This window comes from Pterocles gutturalis, unplaced genomic scaffold, assembly GCF_000699245.1.
Source record: "Pterocles gutturalis isolate BGI_N339 unplaced genomic scaffold, ASM69924v1 scaffold21170, whole genome shotgun sequence".
Taxonomy (NCBI): Eukaryota; Metazoa; Chordata; class Aves; order Pterocliformes; family Pteroclidae; genus Pterocles; species Pterocles gutturalis.
Window position 1 is genome coordinate 67,553 of NW_010143960.1, and position 24,583 is coordinate 92,135.

The 24,583-nt window shown below is 38.0% G+C and overlaps 1 protein-coding gene across 1 annotated transcript in view; it reads right to left on the reverse strand.

Annotated features, from left to right (window-relative positions):
* WNK1 (WNK lysine deficient protein kinase 1) overlaps nucleotides 1–24,583 on the reverse strand; it is a 104,737-nt gene that overhangs the window by 48,826 nt on the left and 31,328 nt on the right. The window contains exons 2-4 of the mRNA XM_010084961.1: nucleotides 20,939–21,111; nucleotides 15,796–16,016; nucleotides 13,585–13,742 (exon numbers count right to left, since the gene is read on the reverse strand). Coding sequence (XP_010083263.1) covers nucleotides 13,585–13,742; nucleotides 15,796–16,016; nucleotides 20,939–21,111 — 552 coding nt within the window. The remainder of the gene's footprint in view (nucleotides 1–13,584; nucleotides 13,743–15,795; nucleotides 16,017–20,938; nucleotides 21,112–24,583) is intronic.

The window sequence follows — 24,583 nt, forward strand, 5'->3', positions numbered from 1 at the left end:
ACACTGCTGCACTATCTCTCAGGTCTACAGAACGAAAGCGATAGTGCAATAGCTAAAAAGGGCAGAACTGCTTCTTTTGAAAGAAGTGATAACTTAAAATAAAACCCACTGAACACTTACATTTTGAGAGCACCTCTAAAATACAGACATATACATAGGTAGCACAAAGAGTTAAGTGATACAGAACTAAACACAGTCTGCACATTAGGCATAAGGGATTTCATATTTCTCTTCTCTGAGACGTGGTAAAGTGTGTGATTTTATCAGATTTTAATCAGGTGAACAAAGTGTGTTCCAAAATTCAACATCCACACTATATGGTTATTTCATCTATTAAAGGCAAGTTAGATATTCTTAAAAACACTGTATTTTCAAGATACTTTAAACGCCAAAGTATACACTGTCCAGAACTCCTCTTCACAATTTTTGCCTAGAAACTCATAGTATTTTGCATTAGTTAGATCACCAGATTACTGGATCAGTGGTTTAGCATCTTGTTCTGAAACAAGAGGATACTGAAAATACCGCCTACTTCATAAGAGAAGGTACAATCAGTGCTGTGTAACTTTTACACCAAACCGACGGAGGAAGTGTTACATACCCTCACCAATCCTAAATTAAAAACAAAAAAAGTTAGATTTGTAATAACAAAACAGAAAATACAGAAGCAGTAAGTGTTCCAAGCCTTGCTGTTCATTATTTTAATCTACGTTTAAAAAGTTACAGAGAAGAAAGTACAGTCAAGTTTAAGAGCTGAAGACCAAATCTGTGCAAACATAAAGAAGTTCAGCAGATTTATCAAGAGTCCTGATTAACCCCCCCCCAAAATTCTTTCGTGTGGCTACACACTTATTCTATAGAGCTGAAATTCTTACCCACCTCTTTACAGCAATCCTTGTGAGAACAGCAGCAGTGGGAATTAACAATTACAAATATGGGGCAGATCTCTCTTTTTGTAAAATCCATCAGGAAGAGAGAGCCTCACACACCAGAGTTAGTTGGGTGCTAGTTTCCGATGGAAATCCACTAGGCTGTAGACTTAACGCACAGCGGAAGGAAAGCAGACATCAAAGTTAAAAGGGAGCATTGTTTTCTGTTTGACACCTCTTGCACTTTTCCAAGTCCAGAACATGAGGCTGAGGAGATTTGAGCTTAATATCTGCTTTTGTCACTGAACCACTGAATAAAAAGAAACAATATAAACAAGAGGAAAGCTTGTCCTTTTCTGTCTGCCCAGCTAGCTGTAAGGACAAAGAAGAGGAGGCAGAGTGAGGATCCTTTACTTCCTGCATGTCCCCGCCCCCAGCTCAGCTGCTCTGCCTATTCTCCACCCAGGTTTTCTGCAATAGCTTAAGGCTGCACTTAGGATCATCACCCTGTTCACTCCTGCCGTTGCAGAAGTACGCTTTTAAACAGAGGACAACTGGTCGGTCAGTGTGTTGTTTTGACCCAAGGTTGCTGCCATTAGTTTTGTACACGCAGATGAAGGCAGTCACTGCTTCTCCTCTTCTTCCCATGGAGCTATACAAGTATACATACAGCTGACTACAATTTAGTCCTAACAAAACACAAGTCAGCACTAGGATAATATGATATATTCCAACTCCCTCCTTCCTGACAATCCCATTCTGCTACCATTGGCAAAACCATCTGCTTTCCTTTTACTGGGTGCTTAATGTAAGGGAACAGGGATCTGAAGATGATTTTCAAACTGTTAGTCAAAGTCAGAAAGCTGCACTGTTGTTTGTATTGTTGTTGTACACCACATGCACACAAATAATCCACAGTTATATTTTCTAATACCTCTTGCTAGACTCTAAACCTAAAACTGAAGTCTGACATCTTTTTTTCCTGGTATCTAGTTTCAAATAGCCATTTTAAAACTTGTTTACTTGTTTACTAATAAAATGAGTTGTCCACAGCTTCAGGGATTTTGGAATTTTTTTGGAAGGACATAAGGAGCAACACTAAGAAATATCATGCACACCATTTTCAAGTGAGAAGTAAGCAAACAAATTTTGACCAACTAGTGATGATAAACTGTGATAAAATTCAATTTCAAACTATCAAGATCACTTTTCACCCCAAAATAGCATACTTAGTTCCTCAAGCATACCACAACTACACCAGGGTTGTTGTTATACCAAGCCATGAATGTTGCAAAAAGCAACACCTTTTGAATGTTTATTTGGCATTTTAGAAATACTCTACAAGCTTCTGTATCATAAATAAAGCATGTTGGAATTTTCCTTGCCATTGCTTATAATTTTTTTGGTTGTTCCAGTTGCACTCAAACCAAATAGACATTCTGCAGTTAAAGTACATGGACTTCATGGGAATAAAAATCTAACATTTTGCACACCTAATTAAGGCTACACTTTTCCGGGGTACATTGCATGACCTGCAAAGAACATTAAATGTTTCAGCTTTTAACAAGCACAGAGTCAACCTGTCCCTGTTTAACCACAATTATTGCTTGGCTCTTCAAAGGTGCTATAACTGCAGAGCTTGAAAGGAATTGTACCATAACTGATTAATCTTCTCAAACACAAAATGTTCTAACCTTGCAGTCCAGAGGCTAATAGAATCAGTAGCAAAGTCAAATCACACAAACAAAGTAATTAAAGTCTCTATATTTTCTTTTTGCTAATTTGTTACCGTTCTAGTTTGAGCCAGTCCTGGGCTGCCACAAACCATTAATTCCAGGAATTTAGACAGAGTGCATAATTCCAGCAGAAAACAAGCCAATGATTCTACCTCCTTCCCCATAGTCTCAAAGAAGGCCCCAGGCTATGGTGTAAGGCATTTAAATTGGTTTACCCCGTGATCTTCTAAATTTCACCATCTGCTATTAGTTACTTACCCAGCCCTCAAAACCTACATGTTTAACCACTTCGCCACTTTTTCCATTTCTGATCCTTCATCTTAATCCTGTTGTCTGTTCTAGAAACAATCTTTCAGATTTAGTTCTTTCCTTATTTCACACAGGGTCCACCTATAGCTATTTGACAACTCTCAGCCCAGTCCCATCAAATACCTATTGTGAAAAGGAAGACTTCAGCTTAAGAGTTACTCAGTTCAAAAGAGATACAGGTTGGCTACAGAAGACAGACTTTTTGTTCCTGATAAAAAGCAAGCTAGAGTAGTTGAGACTGCAGGGGAAAAAAAAATATAGCAATGAAATACATTTAACAGAAGTAAAAATTTAGCTTCTCTGATTTCAGTATTTTCATAGCAATTAATTATGGACAATTGGTAATTCTGACAAAAATTAGATCAGTAAATCCTGCAGAACAAGCTCTGTACTAGATCAGTGTCCTAACAGAGTAAATAGCATTACTGCAATACAAGCAGTAGGAGCAGATGAAAGCTTCCAATGAGCTAGAGTTAGCTCATGAGGTGCTATTTAGACTAAGACAGGCCTAGTTTTCTTCTCTTCTGATTAAAAACAATGGTTGCACATTTTTAACCCAATACCTTTTGAACTTGTGTGATCAACCATCATCCAGGTCAAAATTCATACCTTGGCTACTTGAGAGCTCTAGGGCACTGAAATAGCTTAACCAGTCTGCCTTCACACGCTGCAGTGCAGGTGTGTAAGTAATCTAAGTCCAATGATTCTTGAATTTCTCCAGACCAGCTGTCTTCATGACTTGTGACAGATAACCACATATGCCCAGATTTCACAAACCCATGGTAAAGACAATAGAGGCACTGTAGTATTCATACAGGTCTGCCGGCTGTAATGTGACTGATCACAATTTACAAACTCTTTTCCTCCTCAATTTACCACCTGCTCTCAAACAATTTCTGAGGCATTAATAAAAAAACAAGAGGCCAATCACAACAGTAAAAAAAATTCCCAGACATACATGATTAAAGTTCCTATACATACAAGGTATACTTGTATTTTGATTGACACACCAATACTAACGGCTTATTCTCAAAGTTTGGGAGGTTGCTTAAAAGAAACACCTAGTCATTTGTATGAGATAATCTTTGGTGAAAAGAACAGCCATTACTGCTCCCTATCACCTCCACTTCTGTATTCTGCAACTGATCTCCAAGCCCAGGAGCCACAGGACACTGACACAGCCTGCTTAACCAACCTCTTGGCCAGTGTCTCAATACTGTATTTTTAGTTATTAAAGCCAGAGAATTTACAGCATTAGAAGCCTTACGAGACCAGTATAGTAGGCTACAGTTCTGTTGCTTTGTTTCCACACAGTTAAGTTTGAATAAGAACTAGTCATAACTCTTCCCAGAAACCATTGGCTCCAATCCTTTCCAGTACTCTCACGTAAAAGGCTACAACATCAAAACCCACTGTACTTGTAATAATATTGAAATGTAACTTATGCTTTGCAGTACTGCTGAATATACACTATGCCTTACAACTACCCCATTGACTAATTATCTAGCCCAGTGCACAAGGCGTTTTAAGTATTTTAGACATGAAAGCCCACTGTACTTCAGCACCTCCAGGTAAATAAAAATACCAACCTATTTCAGAAGTCCTTAGAATCTGGAGCCCTTAACTAGCTACGCAGATGGTTTCAGTTCAAAGTAGATTAATTAATCACAGCACCTACTGTAACTGCAGCAATTCTAACGAATAGAAGAAATTACTCAAGCTCTAGAACAGGAATTTTGTAACTACAAGGCAGAACACAGTTCCTTAGCGTACAGCTGACAAACAGTTAGGATACTGGTACATGTAACAGTGAAAAGGACCTTGTTTAGAAACACACAGTGTAAGGATAGAAGTTCTTCTGAAACAAGAGTAAAGTCTGATTGGACAAGTGGACAGGGCACTCACTTTTCAGTTTTTATTCTTGCACAAGAACATAAAGGCAAGATCAGTTTAATCTACTGTGCGCCGTTCTTTAACCTCACCCTTGGGAGCAGGGATGCCACCTTTATCATCCAAACAAGAATATGCAGTGGTGAACACCTTCAGCTAGCTGAATGACCCTTTGCTTTGTTAGGACTTCAGCTTGGAAATGGCTTTCAAAAAAGAACACAGACATGCCTAGACACACATTTCACGCCATAAATTTAGAAATGTGGCAGTCACACAATACTAAAAGTATCTTCTATTTTCAGTATGGAAAATTTTTGAAAAATCAGATTATATTAGTTGCATTCTCTGCTTTAATCAGCTACCATTCTGATAGAAAAACATCATCTAGTACTTATTTTTAAATTCAAGCACAGCAACAGTAATTCAAAAAGACACAGATTAGGTCCCGTGGACTTGGAACTGTATAAAAAAGAATGATCCAACATTAAGTCTTTTCCACGGGCACAAAATACATTTGGTACCAGAACTAGCCCTTAGAAGTTACCTACTAAAAGGCCCAAGATAATGTTGCAAACATCAAAAATAGCACAAAATTCAGACCATGGACCAAAAGTCATCATCCCTTTTATTTTAGGACTTATCTAATAGGAGTGAAGGACTTCTATTTGTGTCCCAAAAGATTCAATAGTTTCAGAGGATGGTCCTAACAAGTATTCCTCCTATACAGAGAACTTCATTATGGTGGCAATGGGTGGTAAGGCAGAAATGTCTCTGAAAGAAGTTTATCTGATAACAAAGTCACAGGCTCATCATGTGAGAAAGCTTTTAAATACCTTCACTTGACAGTGAAGCAACAGCTTTTTTTACCCTCTTCAGTGTGAAAACATTATGCACAATAGGCAATGGAGTTTTACATATACTTTTTAGCCTGTTTTTTCCCCTCTATTAGCAGCTTTCCAACTTTAGCAACTTTCACTCTTCTAATACAGGAACAAACAAAAGCTTTCAAATAGGTATCCATACCCTCATGCCACTGTCTGCTCTGGGAACAGCTCTGAGTAACCCGGAGATAACTACAAAGGATTTATATAAAATTTTGGTGGACTTCTTGCCTATGAATCACATAATAATCTTGAAATAATTTATTTTTACTCAACACCCCTGTGAGTTTTCACAAGACTAAAACTTTTGTGGACTTATGCCATTCCTAACCCTATGCAACTATAGCAGTACAGTTGGCACGACAAGAAATAGCAGCCCATGCATTCTTAGTGTCGGTATTTTTGACTAGTGGCACTATACTAACAAATAACATTGAGCTCTCCATCTCCCCACAGCAATGCTTCAGTGATTCATTAATGGTTCTCATCACACTGCAAAGCCAAGCATTTTAAAAACACTTGTCACCTCCCTGTTCCTAAGAGGAGACACCTTCACATCTCTTGTTAAATTAACCTCAACCAATGTAAGAGCTAAACAGATGTCAGTACAGGACAGAATATTAAATATTAGCATCACAGTTTTAAAAGGCCCAATCCTTAACAGATAATGAACTTTTTAAACTACTAAACATACACTAGTTTACTCAGCATTCTGTGAACCTACTTGGATTTCTAACATATTTGGAAACTCTGCAATACAACCAAATTTTAGAATTTCAGAGTGAAAAATACATTAGATCTTAATTTTATGCAATTCAACCAAAGCTCACACCTTCCAACCCCCCGCCCTTTTAATTCCTGATCATTTTAAAATCATGTCCAATTCAAAATTGCTAAAAGGCTTCAGGCTCAGCAGTGAACAATATAAATAAGAAGTATCTCCTTTCACTACAAACCAAGTTTGTTTTACAACACCAATATTGACAGAACAGTTTTAGCTGTAATCTAGAAGCTTTTCATGCTAAATAGTACAAATGCCTCTAAGATTAACTCGTGAAGTGAGCTACTTTTAGAAAGGAATTCAGTTGAATGAGCCTTTTTCCTTCCAACTTCAGATATCATCTGCCCTAGCTGTGCAAACCATATAGCATGCTACATTTCAGTGTTCAACCTGACCCCTGCTTTTTCTTAGATCATTGTTGTTTCTTAAAGAGGACTTCTAGTCTAACATGGAAAGCTTCTTAAGATATTAATGCTTCAAAACCTTAAATTCCCATCTTCCATTTTCAGGGCTATATATTTCTGACTTGATGAGTCAGTGACTGAACCTCCACCCAGGAAGATTCTTCACTCTTAAAGACGTTCCAGCAAAATGCTTACAACCGAGTTGAACAGCTACAAACAGCTTAAGTATTCTTTAGTCCATTCAGTGTGATGAAGAGGAATTCCATCTGATATGCAATATTTTCCATTTGATACTTAAGTGCCTGAAGTTTCTTCTTTCAATTAATACAATTACAAGAGTTTTCCCTTTCTTACAATTAATCTGTTTCCTGTGTTTGATTACAAGTTCATGGTCTTTCAGTATCTGCTTTAACAAAAGACTACTTGCTCTGTTTTACGGGTTCCCTCCCCTACTTGTCCATTGCTTTTTTCCAATGCTTCTTCCACTTGAAAGTTTGAAAGGGTGTCTCTATATCTACCTGAAGCAGGCCAAGAAACCAAGTTATTCAAGGTAAAAAACCCCAGAGCTTTACATGTGCCTTAAAATTCTTTTTTTCAAAATTGCATATTGCTTCCAGAAAGCAAAATAGGACTTCATCAATTTCATTAGACACTAAAAGTAAAATTAATCATAAGTCTAACAGTTAAGCATTTACATTTGTTGCCTAGGACCTCTTACAAAAAAAATAAAAAAAGAGAAAGAGAAGCAGGATGCCTTGCCATTGCATCTCTAATGAAAATGAAGTAGTTGACTAGACTAGACAATTGTGATGTTTAACTTTTAGGACAATAGAGAGGAAATTATTCTCAACTGACCAAACTGCAGTGCTTAGTAATTGCTTGGTTTCCAGCCAAGAGAATGACCTTCACTCTAACCAGTGAGCTTCAGTTCCCACCAGTTAGGGGAAACTAAGGATTTTTAAACCAGTTAGACACTGCCTGGTCAGGTTACTCATTATGTACCTTGTTCCCTCAGGCTTTTTTTTAAGCTCTGCAGAACAGAGAAGAAAATTGCTGTACCCATTCTGTGGAACATTTTGGTACAGAACTTTTTTTTTTGTTAAGTCAAAATGCAAAATGCTTTTTTTTCCTTCCCATCTTAAGACCAGCTCAGAAGGCAGACATTTATTTACAGAGACTGGACTTTTGCTGAAAGCAAGGACCAGTGCAAAACTTCACTTTATCAAAGTAAGCATGGAGAAAATTAGGTACAGAGCACAAGTCCATCAGGGGAACTGAAAAGGTAAGTCTATATAATGGGAGGGGGTGAAAGAGAAAAGGGAGATTTCTGCTCACACTCAAGACAGCCAGTTAGTACCTTTGAAACTGAGGTTGGTCTTATTAACTATTTTGCAATTAACACATTTGGATTTTTACGTTAGTAGTAGATAATGCAAGAATTAGATTAATCTGCATAATAAACCCATTAATAATTTTTTCACTAGTCCTGAGACTAGCCAATCACTTAGAAAACTGAAGACTCAGGACATCCAAGTATGAGAGATTGAGTAATCAGTACCTCTACATACTTATAAAAGCAACCTCTGTGCTGTAAAAAGAAAGCTTGAAGGAAATATGGTGTAGAAGTAATTGAGGTCTATACTATATCTGTGAGTGGTGACTGTATCATGAGCAAGAAAAAAAACAAGCTAGCTTTTGAAGTAACTGCATGGGTTACTCTGGTCTCACCAGAGGCTGAGACAAAGCAGCTGAAGCTACTGTAGTTATGCCTTCACTGCACTGCTTCCCAAACAGACTAAATTAAGAAATCATACTTAAGATGTCTGTTCTATAAATATCTCTGTTTTCATCTAAATGCACATGTAGCCCATTTCAAATACCTCCTGTGACAAATTGTTTAAATGAAATATACATGGAACAGGTCAAAGAAATAATACCAATCTCAACAAAGGAAGTATGTCAGACAGGGAAACCTTCCTGAATTTTACCAAGATATTACATTCCTTTTTTTGTGCAAGTGAGCACATAACAGAATTAAGTATGTTGATTACATTTTGTATTGGAACTGCCTGTGTTGTATATGTGGTGCAGAATTAAAAAGAAAAAAAGAAGGGGAGATAACCCATTCCCTAATCTAGTAGTATATCACACACAGTTGTGTCTGCACAAGAGGGCAGAGGAGAATAACCAATAAATCACAGAAGCAGGCAAGACTTCCTTAATAGTGCAGCTTATTTTCAATTAATTACAGACTCAGATTTTTTTTTTTCTGAGGCCAAGTAGGCAGTAAAGTGCCCACGGATGCATTCAGTCTCAGCTGAAGAGACATACCACTTAAAACTCAGAGGTTACTTTTGTCCCCCGACCAAAAGGTAAAAATACCAGGAGTTGCAATTTCTTTAAGTACTAAGTACTAATTTATTTAGAACCATTTCCAAAGAACAGTAGAGGACATCTTCAAATGAAGACAACAGGTTTTTTGAGACAAAATTGCAACATTGTGATTTAATTAAAATAAAGAGGAAGGCTAGGCTCCTTCATACTTGAGTGACAAGACATGCAGGTCTGATTTACTGTGAGGGTGGTGAGGCACTGGAACAGGTTGCCCAGAGAAGCTGTGGATGCCCCATCCCTGGAGGTGTTCAAGGCCAGGCTGGATGAGGCTTTGAGCAACCTGGTCTAGTGGAAGATGTCCCTGCCCACGGCAGGGGGCTTGGAACTAGACAATCTTTAAGATCCCTTCCAACACAAGCCATTCTATGATTCCATGATTCTATGATTTTCTGTTCTAAAGAAACTGCTGGCAAAAGGGTCTGGACTGAGTATGCTAGCAGGTGCAAGTACAAACAGAGGTTGGTACTCTGTGTTTAATTCATGGTGACTTCCCTACCAGAACTGTAAAGCAATGTTCAGGGTAACACCTTGAGCCCTATAAATTGTAGGCAGTTGTTTTTTTAAGCCAGACACCAAGATTCCTTCTACTGAAAGAAGAATTCCTCTAGTCAAAGTGAGCCAGAAAACCAATTTAATTGCACTTGTGTTTCTTGGGCCAGGGAAAATTCAGGAACTTTACCCCGGCACTGAACTTCCCAGGGAGACAATGTAGACAAGCATCTTGCAAACAGCAGACTCATGCAGCAGTGATATCATCCAAGATGTGAAGCAACAATAACTGCCTGGGCCAAAAAAGTCTCATCTCTCTAGGAGGAACTTCAGCTTTTAGATCTGATATCTAGATCTTTCCTTACCTAACTCTATTATTTAATCAGAAAACTGCTTCAAACTGTGAGGGAAGACCCCGAACAGAAGAGGTAGAACAAAAAGCCAAGTACTCTGAGCAATCCCGGCAAACACCCCAACACAACACTGCAGTATCTGGGCATCAGCTAGAGCAATCCTTATCATAAAAGGTGTAAGGTCAGAACGGAATGTGGCTGAAAGCCATCCTAGAAATGACACCAACACACCGCCAAAAAAGAATGTAAGCTGGTAGTACCAAGTCCAGTCCCGAGAAGACACCCTGGGCATTAAGACACCTTTTGCAGGTTTCTGTCCTAAGCAATAGCAAGGATTTAAGCTAATGGAGGAGCTCTGCTTTTTACTAAGCCTAATAGGTAATGCAAACTGCAACAGACTGAAGAACAAATGGATAAAAACCAATTGCTAATCTTGGCCTTGACTTAATTGTCATTAATTAATCCGCTCACACCAACTGTGAATTAAGTTAGCCTTCACAGCTCTAAAGGAAAAATGGAAGTTGCCTTCATGTAGTAGATTTAACTCTGAGAAACCTGAGTGGCCATACATTTTAATCTCACTGCCTTTGTGTTTCAGTGGTTTTTAAGCTCTCACGTGGCATGATCTTTTATGACTGTCAATAGCAGACCATTTTTATTGTCTTCGCCTCTGGTCTCTGTGTATGCACCTAGATAAAATAATCCTTTCATTTAAGGCACAGCAGAAATGCAGCTGCTACCTCAAAATATTCCTAAGCATGTCTAGAAAAGCAGCAAACTAAAGGACTGAAATGGAAACGTTAAACATCTTCCACAAACATACATTAGAAGAAAATGTGTAAGTACTGTTGGACTCACCTACACAGAAAGTTTTCTAACTCCACTTTGTTATTGACAGTTGACACACTGTTCTTTTAAGTACTTAATTTCTCAACTAGTTCACCACTCTACCCACAACTGCAGACATTGTCTAAACTTCTGAAGTCTCCTCTGAAATGAAAGAAAATCTTATTTTCTTTAACAGGGAGCAAAGGACAAGGGCTGAAAAAGAGCCATATAATTTTCTCTTTGGTTCAGAGCTTTCACAGAGCGGTAAAAAGAATACAAAGAGTATTTTATTTCACTTTCATAACAAAGTTCTGCTTTCCACATTACAGAAAAACCACTGAATTCTCCATTATCAGTTCTGACAGGTTTATGCTGTATTTCCAGATAATATTGTCTTTTCTTCATTGAAAGCCTGCCTTGAAAGTTATTCAAGTTTTGTTTGTGGTTGGTTTTGTTTTGCTTAAATAAACTGCTTTGCAACTACAGCAAAATAAAAAAAAAAAAAAAATCCAAATATACCAAAGCACACAGCCTTTCATTCTCTGCCTAAAGGCAGGTAAATGTACATTTGATTTTATTTACCTTCCTGTCCTTTGCTCCTCCTGAAAGAAAACAAGATTTCCTTGATTTCATATCAAAGTACATTTTAGATCTCTCAAGCAGCAGATGAAACAGCAGAAAAAAAATTCAACAATTAAATTCAGTCTGTGAAACATCAACAGCAGAGTAGAGTAGAACGCGGTGTTGGACACAAACAGTTACCAGTATTTCTCATCCACTTAGAAGTTCAACAGTCAGCCAAAAGCAATGGGGAGAAAGAAGCATCAAGCACAATAAACAAGTGGTAAGTTGAACCCTGGTTACGTTTGTCTGCTACAAGCCCCTACAAGGCTTTCCAATTTCTAAGCACTTCACAGACCAGAGAAAAGACAGCTCTTCAAAGACCCAAGGACTTCCAAGCCTGAGACTGTCTCAAAAAGCTGGTTCTCACCACAGCCCAGTTCCTAGCACTTTTTCAGGAATGAGCAGGGCAGTTACATCAGGTTATCTGTTTCGAGAAAAAGCGCCCATCCAAATTATGATGCTTTGGCTCTGGCCAAGACACACACATAAGCAGAGTAAAAGGTACCACTAAGACCCACTAAGACTGTTTTGGTAAGATACCTAGTTTTCATTCACTGATCCAAACAGCTTGCAGATCAGATTATGCTGTAAGCAGAGGAAAGGCTGGACTTTCCCCTTGGTTCTTCCTCTCTATTTGGAAAATGACATACATCCACCAACACGCAAATTAAAAAAAAAGTCTCCATGCATGTATATCTATCTATATATAAAAACTTACTCTAACATCTGTTGAAAAATCAAAATGGCCATTTATCCCTTTTTTCTTCCTCCTTCTGTGCCTCCCTGATATTCCACTTCAAACAAGGGATAGTCTTTTATTTCACCAAGCCTTCCTTCAGAATTCATTACTTCTGACACAAAGACCCTTCCACATCTGTAACTCAGTAATTATAACTGCCTGTTACAGCGTGAGGCATCAGGAATCAGAGACCATTTTATTCTTCCAGAACTAAGCAAGTCATTTATTAAACATTCAATTTCTCAAAGATAACGCACACAAAAAGATTAACAGGAATTCATTTGTCTATGGATCTGAGAAAGAGGTATTTTTTCCTCCCTTTGCATATCCACACAGGTATTCTGAGAAAACCAATGCAAGCTTTTACTTCCCCAAGTGGCCACCTCATTATTCTTTCTGAATGCTTAGATCAGAAGGCTGAACATGTGCAGTTTGTTTTACTGCACTGGTATAGTCTTCAAGACACTGTTTTAGAGATCACAAAGTAAATCAAGCCGCAAGCGGTCCAAACACCTCTAGCACTATAGTTCTGCTTTTATGCTCAAAGTCTGTAGGTTCCACTTAGTCTAATCAGATGGGCAAACTCAAATCTCTTGCTTGCCTTCTGAGTCTTATTTGGTTTCACTCACAATACCTCCACCACCACCACTACACTTACCAGCACTTTTCAGGGTGGAATACCTTGCTGCTATTTATCAAGTATTTCCACTGCATAACTAACAAGTCCAACCGACACACAGTGGCCAAGGGCCATTTGGAATTCAATAAACTATTAACTTAAAATCACTCTAGGTAGCAATTTATGATTTGCCTTGACAAATGCAGAGTACTCTGAATTTGCGATCCAGCTTTATTCAGAGAACATAGTTAACAGCTAATCTTCAGGACTGAAATACTTCCGCCATCCTCCCAGTGGCTTTGAAAATAATCTGTTATTATCCTGATGAGTTTTGCCATTTGGTTTTGGGTTTTGTGGGGTTTTTTGTTTTGTTTTTTGGTGGGTTGGGGGGTTTTGTTGTTGTTTTTGTCTTTTTTTAAACCCTTTGCAACACCTTCTTATGTACTAAAGAAAGAGTACGAACACATGCAAAATTTATTTCCATTCACGTATTTTACAGGCTTCTGACTGTTTGGTAAGTTAAACCACCCATACCTTTCCACCCATCCCCCAAAAACCTCTTGTCAGGTTATCTTTTTCCCTGCACACACAGAGTACCATGCTACCCAGCTGTACTCCTTTGCTGATAGCAGTAGTAGCTTTAGAGTCAGTAGTGGGGAAGGACTTACACTGGTCACTCGACGGTAGATCTGCGCAGCATTTTGGCACTCGGAATAAGGATACTCAGATGTGGCCATCTCTAGCATACACATCCCAAAAGCATATACATCAACGGATTCATCATATTTCTCCTCATACATCTCGGGGGCCATGAACTCTGGGGTACCTTAAATTAAAAGAACGATTCAGACTCTAAATGTCTCAAAGCGAGCAGAGGCTGCTGGCGTTACTCACCGCAGGAGGAAGCAGATGGGCAGACCTGTGAGACAAGAGAAAGTGGAGGCAAAAAGAAGAGGGAGGAAACCCTTAGTCACTCTGTTGCATCAACATACTTTGTGAGTCTTCCATTGCAAGGCCCTTATGGAATAAGAGTGGCACGAAAGGACTGATGCAGCTCCCGGTTTATGCGTGTTGGTTAAAGTATCAAAACAGACTGGATCAGGCTGGAGTCAAATGGAGGGAGGGGGTAAGAAGGAAAAACTGTAGACTAGCCATAGGCTGCAAACCAAATACTAAAGAGAGTTAAGACACTTACCTTTTCTCCCTGTAAGAAAGGAGGCACATTAAACCTTGTTTCAAAACTTATCCAACTGCCCTCCGCTGCAAAAGAATTAGTATCGGTAAGAGCCCACAGCTAGTCTCTGACCTAGTGCTCTCCATCTACTTTCTGAAGTAGAATGGTTTGGGAAAGGCCTTGCAATGAAAAACTCTGTTGTTACAAATACAAATCTTCATGAAAAAAGGATAAAAAGTAATTTTCTGCAAAGGCCACTCACCAGAGCCCTTTTCTTCATATACTTACCTTCCCACCTGCAGTATATTTATAGGCCTACTGCAGATACAGGCATTAGTGAGGGACATCCTACAGTCAAAAATACTCAGAAATACAGAGAGATTGAGTTACAGGCACAGAGCGCAAGATTCAACAAGTCCCATTTAAATAGTGTGTAGAAAATTATTGCCCATTGAAGCATTGCAGCGTCCCCTCTGTAAGCAAGGGGACTGCATTGTACGATCAGATTTACTTTAAGCCAAAGATGCAAGTTTGCTTTTTGTAAATTTAAGCACAGAATTACTTCCTGCAGACACCAGATTCAAGACAGTTTACAGATCATTCTGTAGCTACATTGCTGGTTTTCACCACACTAAACAAAAAAAAAAAAAAAACCAGAATGCAATTGCAGTTATTTATCCAAAGGCTAACCGTTGACAGATAGCTAGATATAAAATGGTAATTTTCCAATGACGAATTTGAGGATGAGGATGCTGAAGAATTTTTTTGGTTTTTTTTTTTTTTTTTACACCGTATGCTTTTCTTTCCTGTTAATACTTTGACCTGGTTATGAAGCAGGAAATATTTCAGCAACAGTTTGGAAGACAATTTACAGGTATACACCATTGATCCCATCCAGGAATCTAGTATAGGACTGTTGAGTAATACTGCATTTTAGCAAGCTCTAAATACTGAGAGTGAGAGCAACTTCATTCCCTTCAGTCTATTTACCCAACTATCAAAACAAAGCTGATAAAACCAGTTCTTTCAAGAACTCACAAGAAAGACTATACTAATTCCACCAAACCAGTTTCTGACAAAGGTTATTAGTGGATACACAAGAACAGAGGCAGTATAAGGCAATACTTCCCCAATGTATCCTCCTAATTCGCATACATCCACATTCTACAGCCTCCCTGAGTAAGACATTATACCACAATCTGTGATATAATACATACTGACTTTGATATACCTTAGTTTCTGATTATTCAACAAAGCATAAGAGATTTAATATTAAGCCCTGGTGACAATTAAAAAAAAAATGGCTGTAAATTAATGCTACACTATATATCAAAATGTTGTTTGGTCACCAAAATGCATTTGTACATTTCTTGAAGAATAATCATTTTAAAACTGAGATTTATATGTAGTCAAGAGTGGTTTTATCAACAATGTTGCACTAAACTGTTGGGCAGGGCAATGAAACTATATTCCAAAATACTTCATGTTAATATACAAATATTAAAAGCAGAACCAAAATTTCAATGTGTAATCTCATCAGGAACACAGAATAACCTCAATAGCCAAGAAACAAAGCCTACATGTTTTCAGGCTTTGACCATGTACCCTTAAAACTGTATTTTTAAGTAAAGCCCTTAAAAGTTTCCAAACTCAGTTCTCAAATAGGTAGACTGGCTCACCAGCCTCCAAAACAGGAGAGGCTTACCTATCACACTTTTGGCAAAAGAAGCTCGTTTCAGCGTTGCCAGACCGAGGTCTCCAATCTTGACTGATCCAGTGGGGCCAGTAATAAAGATATTGTCACATTTTAAGTCTCTATGAATAATGGGAGGAGTGCGCGTGTGTAGAAATTGTAAGCCTTTCAGTATCTGACGGCACCAGCTCCGCAGTACTTTAATTTTCATCACTTTAAATCTTTTCAAATACCTAATGAAAAAAGTAACAGTAGGTTAAACAGGTTACTCTAACAAGTAGTAGATTATGCTACATCATTTGCTGTTCTGAAGTAAAAAAGCAGTAATTAAAGACATGCACAAATTTCAATTTCACCTTCTATTTTAAGATCTACCTGGGCATTTCAAGACTTCAGAGGAGCTAAAGATTATTCCCCCTCCCAAAACCTACCCCCTTTCTTCTAGCTAGGGGACTACAGTGCTGAAAGAAAATGTGAAATGCTTGATCTATAGCTAATAATTATTTGCATAAAAGGTCACTCTATGGTAATTAGACAGTTGGCTTGCTAAGTTTCAAGGCACTGCTTCTCCAACCTAGAGTTAAAGAATTGCCGTAATGCCTAAGCCTTTATCTATTCATTTAAGAGGTTTTTTTCCTTCCCTTTTATCCTGAAACTGCTTAAATAGTTACCACTTTTTCCTTGATTAAATATAACTGGGTGGGAAGGTGGGGCATTAGAGCCAAAACACTAAGAACAACCAAGTACAGTGTTGTTGCAAACTGTGCGAAAACTCAAGTTGTTATATCTTAATTATCAATATTAGTCCAAGCACTCCGGTCAAGGTTTCCAGGCTACACTTTAAACCTGCTTCACATTTATTTGTTGAGTTGTCAAGCAAATTAGAAATTCTTAGAGATCACTTCCCTGGTGCAGGAGGGGGTTTGATCACCTGAATCTGACTGGCACTACTCATTACTTCAAAACTATGGACAGATAGGGATGAGGCAGGAAAAATCTTTAAAAAGTCTCTGCCAAATAACTGATGTGGAAGAGTTCATACACAAAGTCAGTATACCTTTGCAGGCAGAATATAACCCAAATTTAATTGCTCTGAAATTGTCACTTTTTAAAATCCCATACCAAAAATATTTTCCAATACTTGGGACCTTAGACTATTATCTTATTCTCTTAATTTCAACAGATTAGAGATACCACAAAGTGAATAACCGATGGCAGTACTCAAGTGCTTCCCAGCATTCAAGTGCTTTCCAGCAACCTTTCAGCAACCTTTCCAGCATTCAAGTGCTTTCCAGCAACCTCCAGCTTTCTCACAACCTTTCTTTGGGTAAAACACTCCAAAGTGAGGAGTTCTTGTCTTCTTCCTTTTGAAAAAGTACGGGCTAAAATACATTTAGAGAAAGGAACAAGCATGCTGTGTAGAGCAAGAACTTTAATCTTATTCAGCCAATGTTACACTAAGTCTCAAAGACCAGCTTCACACTACTGCAAGACTGGTAGTAAATTCTGTGACCAGCATGGAGTCTAGCAACTACAATCTTAAAGTAAAACCAGGTCATGTTCAATTATTCCATGGCAGCATTCAGTCTCTTCTGCATATTCACTTCACCAGGAGAAAAAGTCTTGAAGAAATCACTTGACTCAATGTCAACATAAAAACGCAGCATATTAATCTCTTCAATTTCTTCAGTTGAAAAGAAGATCTGGAAAATCAAGTTGCTAGTAATAACCCTGCTGTGAAAACAGATCTGTAAAAGTAATCAGGATCCAGTTCCAGGAAGAAATCAAGTCTCAAAACAGAATGTAAAGACAGGCAGGGAAAAAGCCAAGCCAAGGAAGCAGACAAACTGAAGGAAGTTCTGGATCACATCAGCTACCACCTGAATTCTTCCTATTGACACAACACTCGTTCATCTCTCTTGAGCCTGTTGCAAAGATCACATGGTAGGGGCACTTCAGTTCACCATCTGGAATCCCTAATTACATTCTTCATTTCAAGTATGCTAGTCTACTGCCAACTTCTCACTGTTAAAGGACCTTGGTCCAACCATCACCCCGCATCCCGCAGTGTTGCTGTCATTTTTCCATAACACTGTCATGAACTAAGTCATATGTCACTTAAGGTAGAAACCATTCTAAAATGGAATCATATATAGATACATAAAAATACACAGACAATCCTACTAGCCAGTGTGTTTTCAATTTTCCTAGTATCATAGGATAACTCAGGCTTAAAGAGACCTCAGAAGATTTCTAGTCTAAGTTTCTGCTCAAGTCAGGCTCAGCCATGAAGTCAGACAGGGTTACTCCAGGTTATATCCAGACAGGTTTCTAGTATCTCCAAGGATGGAGCCCACAGAAATCTTGGGGCAACCTGTTCCACTGCGTGACTATCACCACTGAAATAGCTTCTCCTTGTATCAGTCTAAACCTCTTTTGTCTCAGTTTCTGCCTGTTGTCTCTAATCCTCCCACCATGCACCACTGCAAAGAGCATGACTGACTCCTTCACATGCCCTGGAAGGTTGCTGTTAGGTCGCCCCCAAAAGATCCTCCTCTTCAGGATGACCAAGTCCAGTTCCCCTCAGCCCCTCCTCACAGAGCATGTACTCCAGCACCTAGCCATCTTAGTGGCCCTCCACTGAACTTGTTCCTGCTTAACCAGTGTCATTCTTGTCTATTTTACACAGCAGCAGTCAATTTTAAAAAAAGATAGATATTTGATCTCTGCACAGGAATTCAAGTAAAGATGAGAACACCAGGCTTTCATCATAGTTAGCTTCAACTAATAGAGAGAGAGAGGAACTACAGTTTGGCTTTCTGTCTCAAGGGAGTGGGTTTGGGATTTTTTGTTTGGTCGGTTTTTGTTTCTTTTGTTTTTGGTTTTTTAAGCAGGAGGGCTGCTGACCTATAACATCTCAGCTCAAAGAGCTACAGGAAACCCTACTAAGATAGCAGAGCTAGTTACAAACATATATGTCCTACCAAATAGCTGACACATTCATTTAAAGTGGATCAGGAACAAACACTACAATGACCTTATACAAAACTAGTAGCCAAGACCTAGGTCAGATTAAAAATTGCTGTCTTCATTATTAAGACTTTAAAAAAACAACAATTTTTTCCCATATTTTAATTCCATGATAGCATGCAATATCAGAAGGCAGTTTAATTCTTTACAATTGAGCTATAAAACTCTTCCGTTGTTACACAGACGTTCAGGGACTTCTCTTCATGCAAAATTAGAAATTTGCCCAGACAGCATTTGAAAAGAATTAATCCACAATATTTTAACATTATTTATGTGTGTATATATATACAAATATGAAAAAACAAGAGGAAAATTTACTTTAAGATATTATCACTCTTTTCTTCTCTTCACTTTTTTACATCAAGTGACAACAATGTCTATGTCCCAAGTCTAAAAACGAGGAAGGTATCACTTGTATTAAATGCAAGTAAGGTAAACATACTGAAAAAAGATATAGAAGTAATACTCAGTCGGCCAAATATCATAAGCAAACACAAGTGTGCAGTGTAAAACTAGGAACATGATACAGGTACATGAAATACTTAATGATATTAAATTTGTCACTTAAGAAACTTCCCATATAGTTTACCTGTCAAGTCTCAAGTGAAGTCAACAAGAACAAACCAAATCACAGTTACAACACAAACTACACAATAGTTGGGAACCCCCCCCAACCCCCCAGAAATCTACAGCTTAAGAGATCTTCAGTTAAAGAGCCTATTTTTTTTTTCTTCCCGGGAAAAACTAGAGACCTTCATACTTCAGAGTACAAAACCTACAGCCAGCAAATCTGATGTATTTCTTCCTAACATCACATTGGCTATTACTACTTCATCATCTTGGTTATGCCACCATTTAACAAACCTATCCAAATATTAAAATCTGTGAGGAGAAAAAAGGAGTAAGAAATGTAGAAAAAAAGCTAAATTTAACGCTATGTATTCTAGAATAAATTTAGGTAACTTCATTTAAAGGCATCTGTACAGAGCTGTAAAACCTTTACTTTATTACTGATCTGAAAATGGCACATGAAGCAATCGATCATTTATTTTATCTGAAATACCTTCAGGAACTCCAGAAAACTCTTCCCTGAACATATGGCAAAAATGAAAGTTGCACCATCTTCAGCCCTCCAGTACTATTTCAAGAGACAAACACTTCCCTGTAATTGCAGTCCAGACTCCCAAAGAGCTATTTTTTCCCTCTTTAACTATGTCCATTTGTGGCTATCAATAAGCATCATAAAAACACAAGACATTCACAGGCTATTTTAACGAAATAGATTGCAAATTGTTTCCAGCTCCCACAGCCTGCTTACACACATTTAGGATTTGAATGCCTCTCCAAGACTTAAATAGGCATTGAATTAAGACAACGACCCACAATCCCTGAATTTCAAATGCTGGCAGTTTTATTTTCAGTATGTTGATGGTGACTGGATGCTCGCGAACAAGCTCACAGCTCTGCAAGTTTCTACAGCGCAAGGCAAAGGCATGATTTCAGTCTAACCACACACCACTAGAGGGCCCTCGCAGCAGTTTGATTTGCTGGTGTCTGCTTCAACTCCGGCTTAAAAATAGACCTAGTTTTACACAACTACTTCATGGGCTGAAATTGCAGGCATCTCCATACCTTCAGATTTTTGTTAGGTACTACTTCATGAAGTTTCAGCTAAAAAAATGAGTGGTGGGAGGTTTTTTTTCCTTTTTATGTATTATTTATACTGTAGTAACACCCAGAACTTCCCTAAGAAGGTGAATTAATTCATGCTTTGAACTTTACAAACCAGCACATGCTAAATGGAAGGCAGTTGGAGAGGAAAATTAAAGATTCAGAGAAGTTAAGATAGGCTTTGGGTTCCTGAGCCTTCAAAATCTGCAAGTTTTCTGCATGTGCTTACTAGGACATCACACGGAAGAATCTGACAAGCTTGCTAACTTAAAAGGATGTTCCATACTACCCTGCAATACTAGTGAGACTCTTCTTAAACAAGAACTTCCCTCCAGAAGTTTACCCTTCAGCAAAAGGGTTCTGTTCTTATCTATTCTGAAATATGATCTAATCCTAGTGCTCTAATTTTGTGATAATGATTCTTATATGCTTTGACATGTGTTAGTTCACTTACGTTTTCAATGTTCCAGACGTCATGAGTTCTGTCACAAGAACAATACACTTTTTTCCTTTGACTGTAGACTCCCAGGAATCATAGAACCTGACAATATTGGGATGCTGAAGCCCTTTCAGCATCCCAGCTTCCTCTTTAAATCTTTGTCGCTCTGACTTGGACAGCTTCCGATCCTAATGAAAAAGAAAAAGTACGTCAAAGTTTTACTTTATTTCTTACTCACAGAAGCAACAACTTGAAAAGCCATTGGGTACAGTCAGTGAATAAATAAGAATCAGCAGTTTTAAATGCCATTTTGTTTGCAATTACCCTTAAATACTCTATTTAGAAGACATGCTCTTATAGTTTTTTTTTGATCTTATGTTTTCTCCTTACAATCTGACTGCTCTCAGAAGTAAGAATTGTGAGTATATAGATTATCTCTTCCTTCAGCTTCCTCTTCCCCTGCTCTAAAGTCATTGCCTGACTTGAGGTGGAAGGGGGACATAATGTCCACAAATATTCAAGAGTTCAAGAATAGACAAAAACATACCATTTAAAGCATCTCTCAGGCTGTATATAAAAATAATCTTTAGTTATTCCTGTGTGTGTAATATCCAGACCACTGGTAACAGATTGGATTAACCCTCCATATAGGGAGTAGAGCATCAAACCTTTCATACATATAGTAGACATAACTGCAGAAGATCAAGGGAATTAGTTGGATTTTCTTTGATTAAAAGCATGACCTCATGATTGAGCAAGTTTCCTGTACTCTAGCATCAAGGAAAACAAAAACGTAACTCACATTAGAGACAGAAGACAACCTTTTAGCCAGAGACAGATCACAAAAAAAACCATGTCCAGACAATACTGCTGTATTATCTACCAACAACTGGCTATCAAATATCATCAAGACTCTAAGCAGCTATTACCAGAATAAGCTGCACATCTCAAGGGAAAACAGTCTCCTTGTGTCACTTAGTGTTGTAAACTTACCAATGCATTACCAATGCACTGGTCACACTAGTCAGATGGATCAGCTCACATAAACTGGATCCATATGTAGCTTGTATTAAAAAAAAAAAAAAAAAAACCACAAACACACCACACTTCAGGATACACTTAAAGCCCAGAAATTTAGAATCACTGTTTCTAGCAGTTATTTAGGAATAACCAGTGACCTCTCTGTCAAATCTGAATAATAATTTCAAGTTACTCCATTCCATATTTCATTTTCAATTAAAAGGAGGTAGTAAAAACACATATGGTTTATTTATACTGCTCACACCTCCTAGTGTTCTCCAGGCAGCAATTCTTCTTCCTTTGTTTACAGGTAATGCGTTTTCTCAATACCATTCAGTATACTAATACCTAAGCCATTCTATATTCACTTAGATCATTAACTTTTTCTAGGAGGTTCACAGAGTATCTTTGGGCATGGACAAACTTAATTTCCAGATGAAGCTCCAGTTTTCAAAAGGGTAAAAGTCTTCCAGGTGAAAGTTTGAAAGCAGGTTTGAAATTACCTCAGGGATCAATTGCTTATCAGTGCCTAAGAATATCATACACATACTTTTACAGTTCCTTAGAAAGATGCTAAATTCTTAAGTCTTGCAAATTTAATCTACAGACACCAAAAGCATTCAATCTTGCAAATATTTCCCTCTGCAGAAATTAGCACTACCACCTCTTCAACAGTCCTGCATAAATACTTGTGCAAACAAATTTCAGTATAACATGTTTGCAGAAACAGTCCGCAAACATTTAAGTATTCACATCTGCTTAGGTGTTGGGGTTTTTTTAATATGGAAACAATACTTCCATTTGAGCTGTCTTACCCATCTAATAGCTTTACTTTCATTGCAATAAATAGGGCAGCACAAGTTCTGTTCAAAAGCAGTTAAGCTTGACTGCTACAAACAGCTGTGATACAGAAAAGCAATAGCTACATCAGTCAAACCATACACACATGCTTCTAAAACAATGCTTCAAACAATACAAAAATCACAATATAATAATTCCTACCATAAAATAAAGCAGTCTTCTCAGCCTCTACACTTGATCCACATAATCCACATTTCAAAACTAGTGTATAGTAAACCCAATTATTATATATGGTATTGTAAAAACGAGGCTGCAACAATTACTTTTATATGAACATGCACATTCATTTTTGTTCAAAACCTAGATTTTAGACATACATTTTGACTAAATGTCCTCTATTTTGTGCATTCTAACAATTCTATCACAAATACTACTAAGCAGTTTTAGACCACACTTGACATTAAATTCTCATCTTAATCTATGTAAAACTAATCTCCCTTAAGGGCCTTATTCAGTTTTCCTTCCAACTGTACTACCAGCCCCAAACAGAAACTAACAAGTGGTAATCACTCTTATCAATGAACAGACTCTTAATGGGTATACATATTTTGACTCATTTCTCTTTCTGGTCACATCAATGGTAGCACCATGTTCCTGAAAGCATATCTGTGACATTTAAAACAGACACTCAACACTTTAGTACCTTCATTAAAAAAAAAAAAAAAAAAAAAACACACACCACACAGCAAGACAGCGACAATACACTAATTCAACACTTCTTTGAACAACACAGTGCCCAAATGATCTGGGACAGGTTTGGACACAAACACAGGCCAATAAATTTCGCCCAGGGAAGCCAGCTATGTTTTTGCTACCAAGGAAATATCACACCCTTCAGTAGCACACTGCAGCAGCAAAAGTGAACATTAAACAGAGCTGTAAGAAAAAGAGAGGCCACTCATTTCATAAGACTAGTGATGCATACTGCCTTCAACCACCCTCATTTCCTTGGATACACAACCCATACACTCATCCATAACAGTTATTTAAATTTCTCTCCTTAAAGGAACACTAATGCTAGGTAACAGAAAAGAGTAAATATATTTTAAACCCCTCATCTTTGCATTCAGGAAAATATTAGATTTCATGTACAATTATGCCAACCAAATGAATCTGTATACACGACTGGTTATGCTTGTATAAAGTACATTCTAATGCAACCTGCAAATAGCATGTTAGCCTGTAGGCTGGCTATTTTAGAACAAGTACACTTGTGTATTCCATACACCAGAACCTTAAAACGTATTAGACAGTAAAATTTCCCAGACTGCACAGATATAGACTAGAACAAAGCCCATCCCAAACACTACATTTTGGCATCCTTTGAGCTGTTAGTATTGTCAAATGTGAGAACTTCATGCTCTTTGTTGTACAAAGATGCCATTTAGGCAGCTGCAGCTACTAAAACACTGAGATAAGCAAGGAAATAGAGCACCACATGTAATTTGGGAGACTGAGAAATGGTGCTACCAGCCACGGTAGATATGAATAGTTAGGGAAAGGCAGGGGAACGAGAACATCTTTGTATCAGATGAAATTCACATACAAACTTGCTGTTCAGCAGAGCTGTAGCAGAGAGAAAGAAGCCATCATCACTTAATGAGAATTTAAAAAGAGCATTTTTCAAGAATTTCGGAAGGGGACAGCTTTCACAATCCTCAGTTACAAGTGTATAACCTAAGAGAGTCAAATGCCCAGATGTGTCTTTCAAATAAGGCAGCTTACTTGTGGCAATACTCAGATTCCACTGTGGCTTTTGAGCAGGAGTCTGCAGGAATG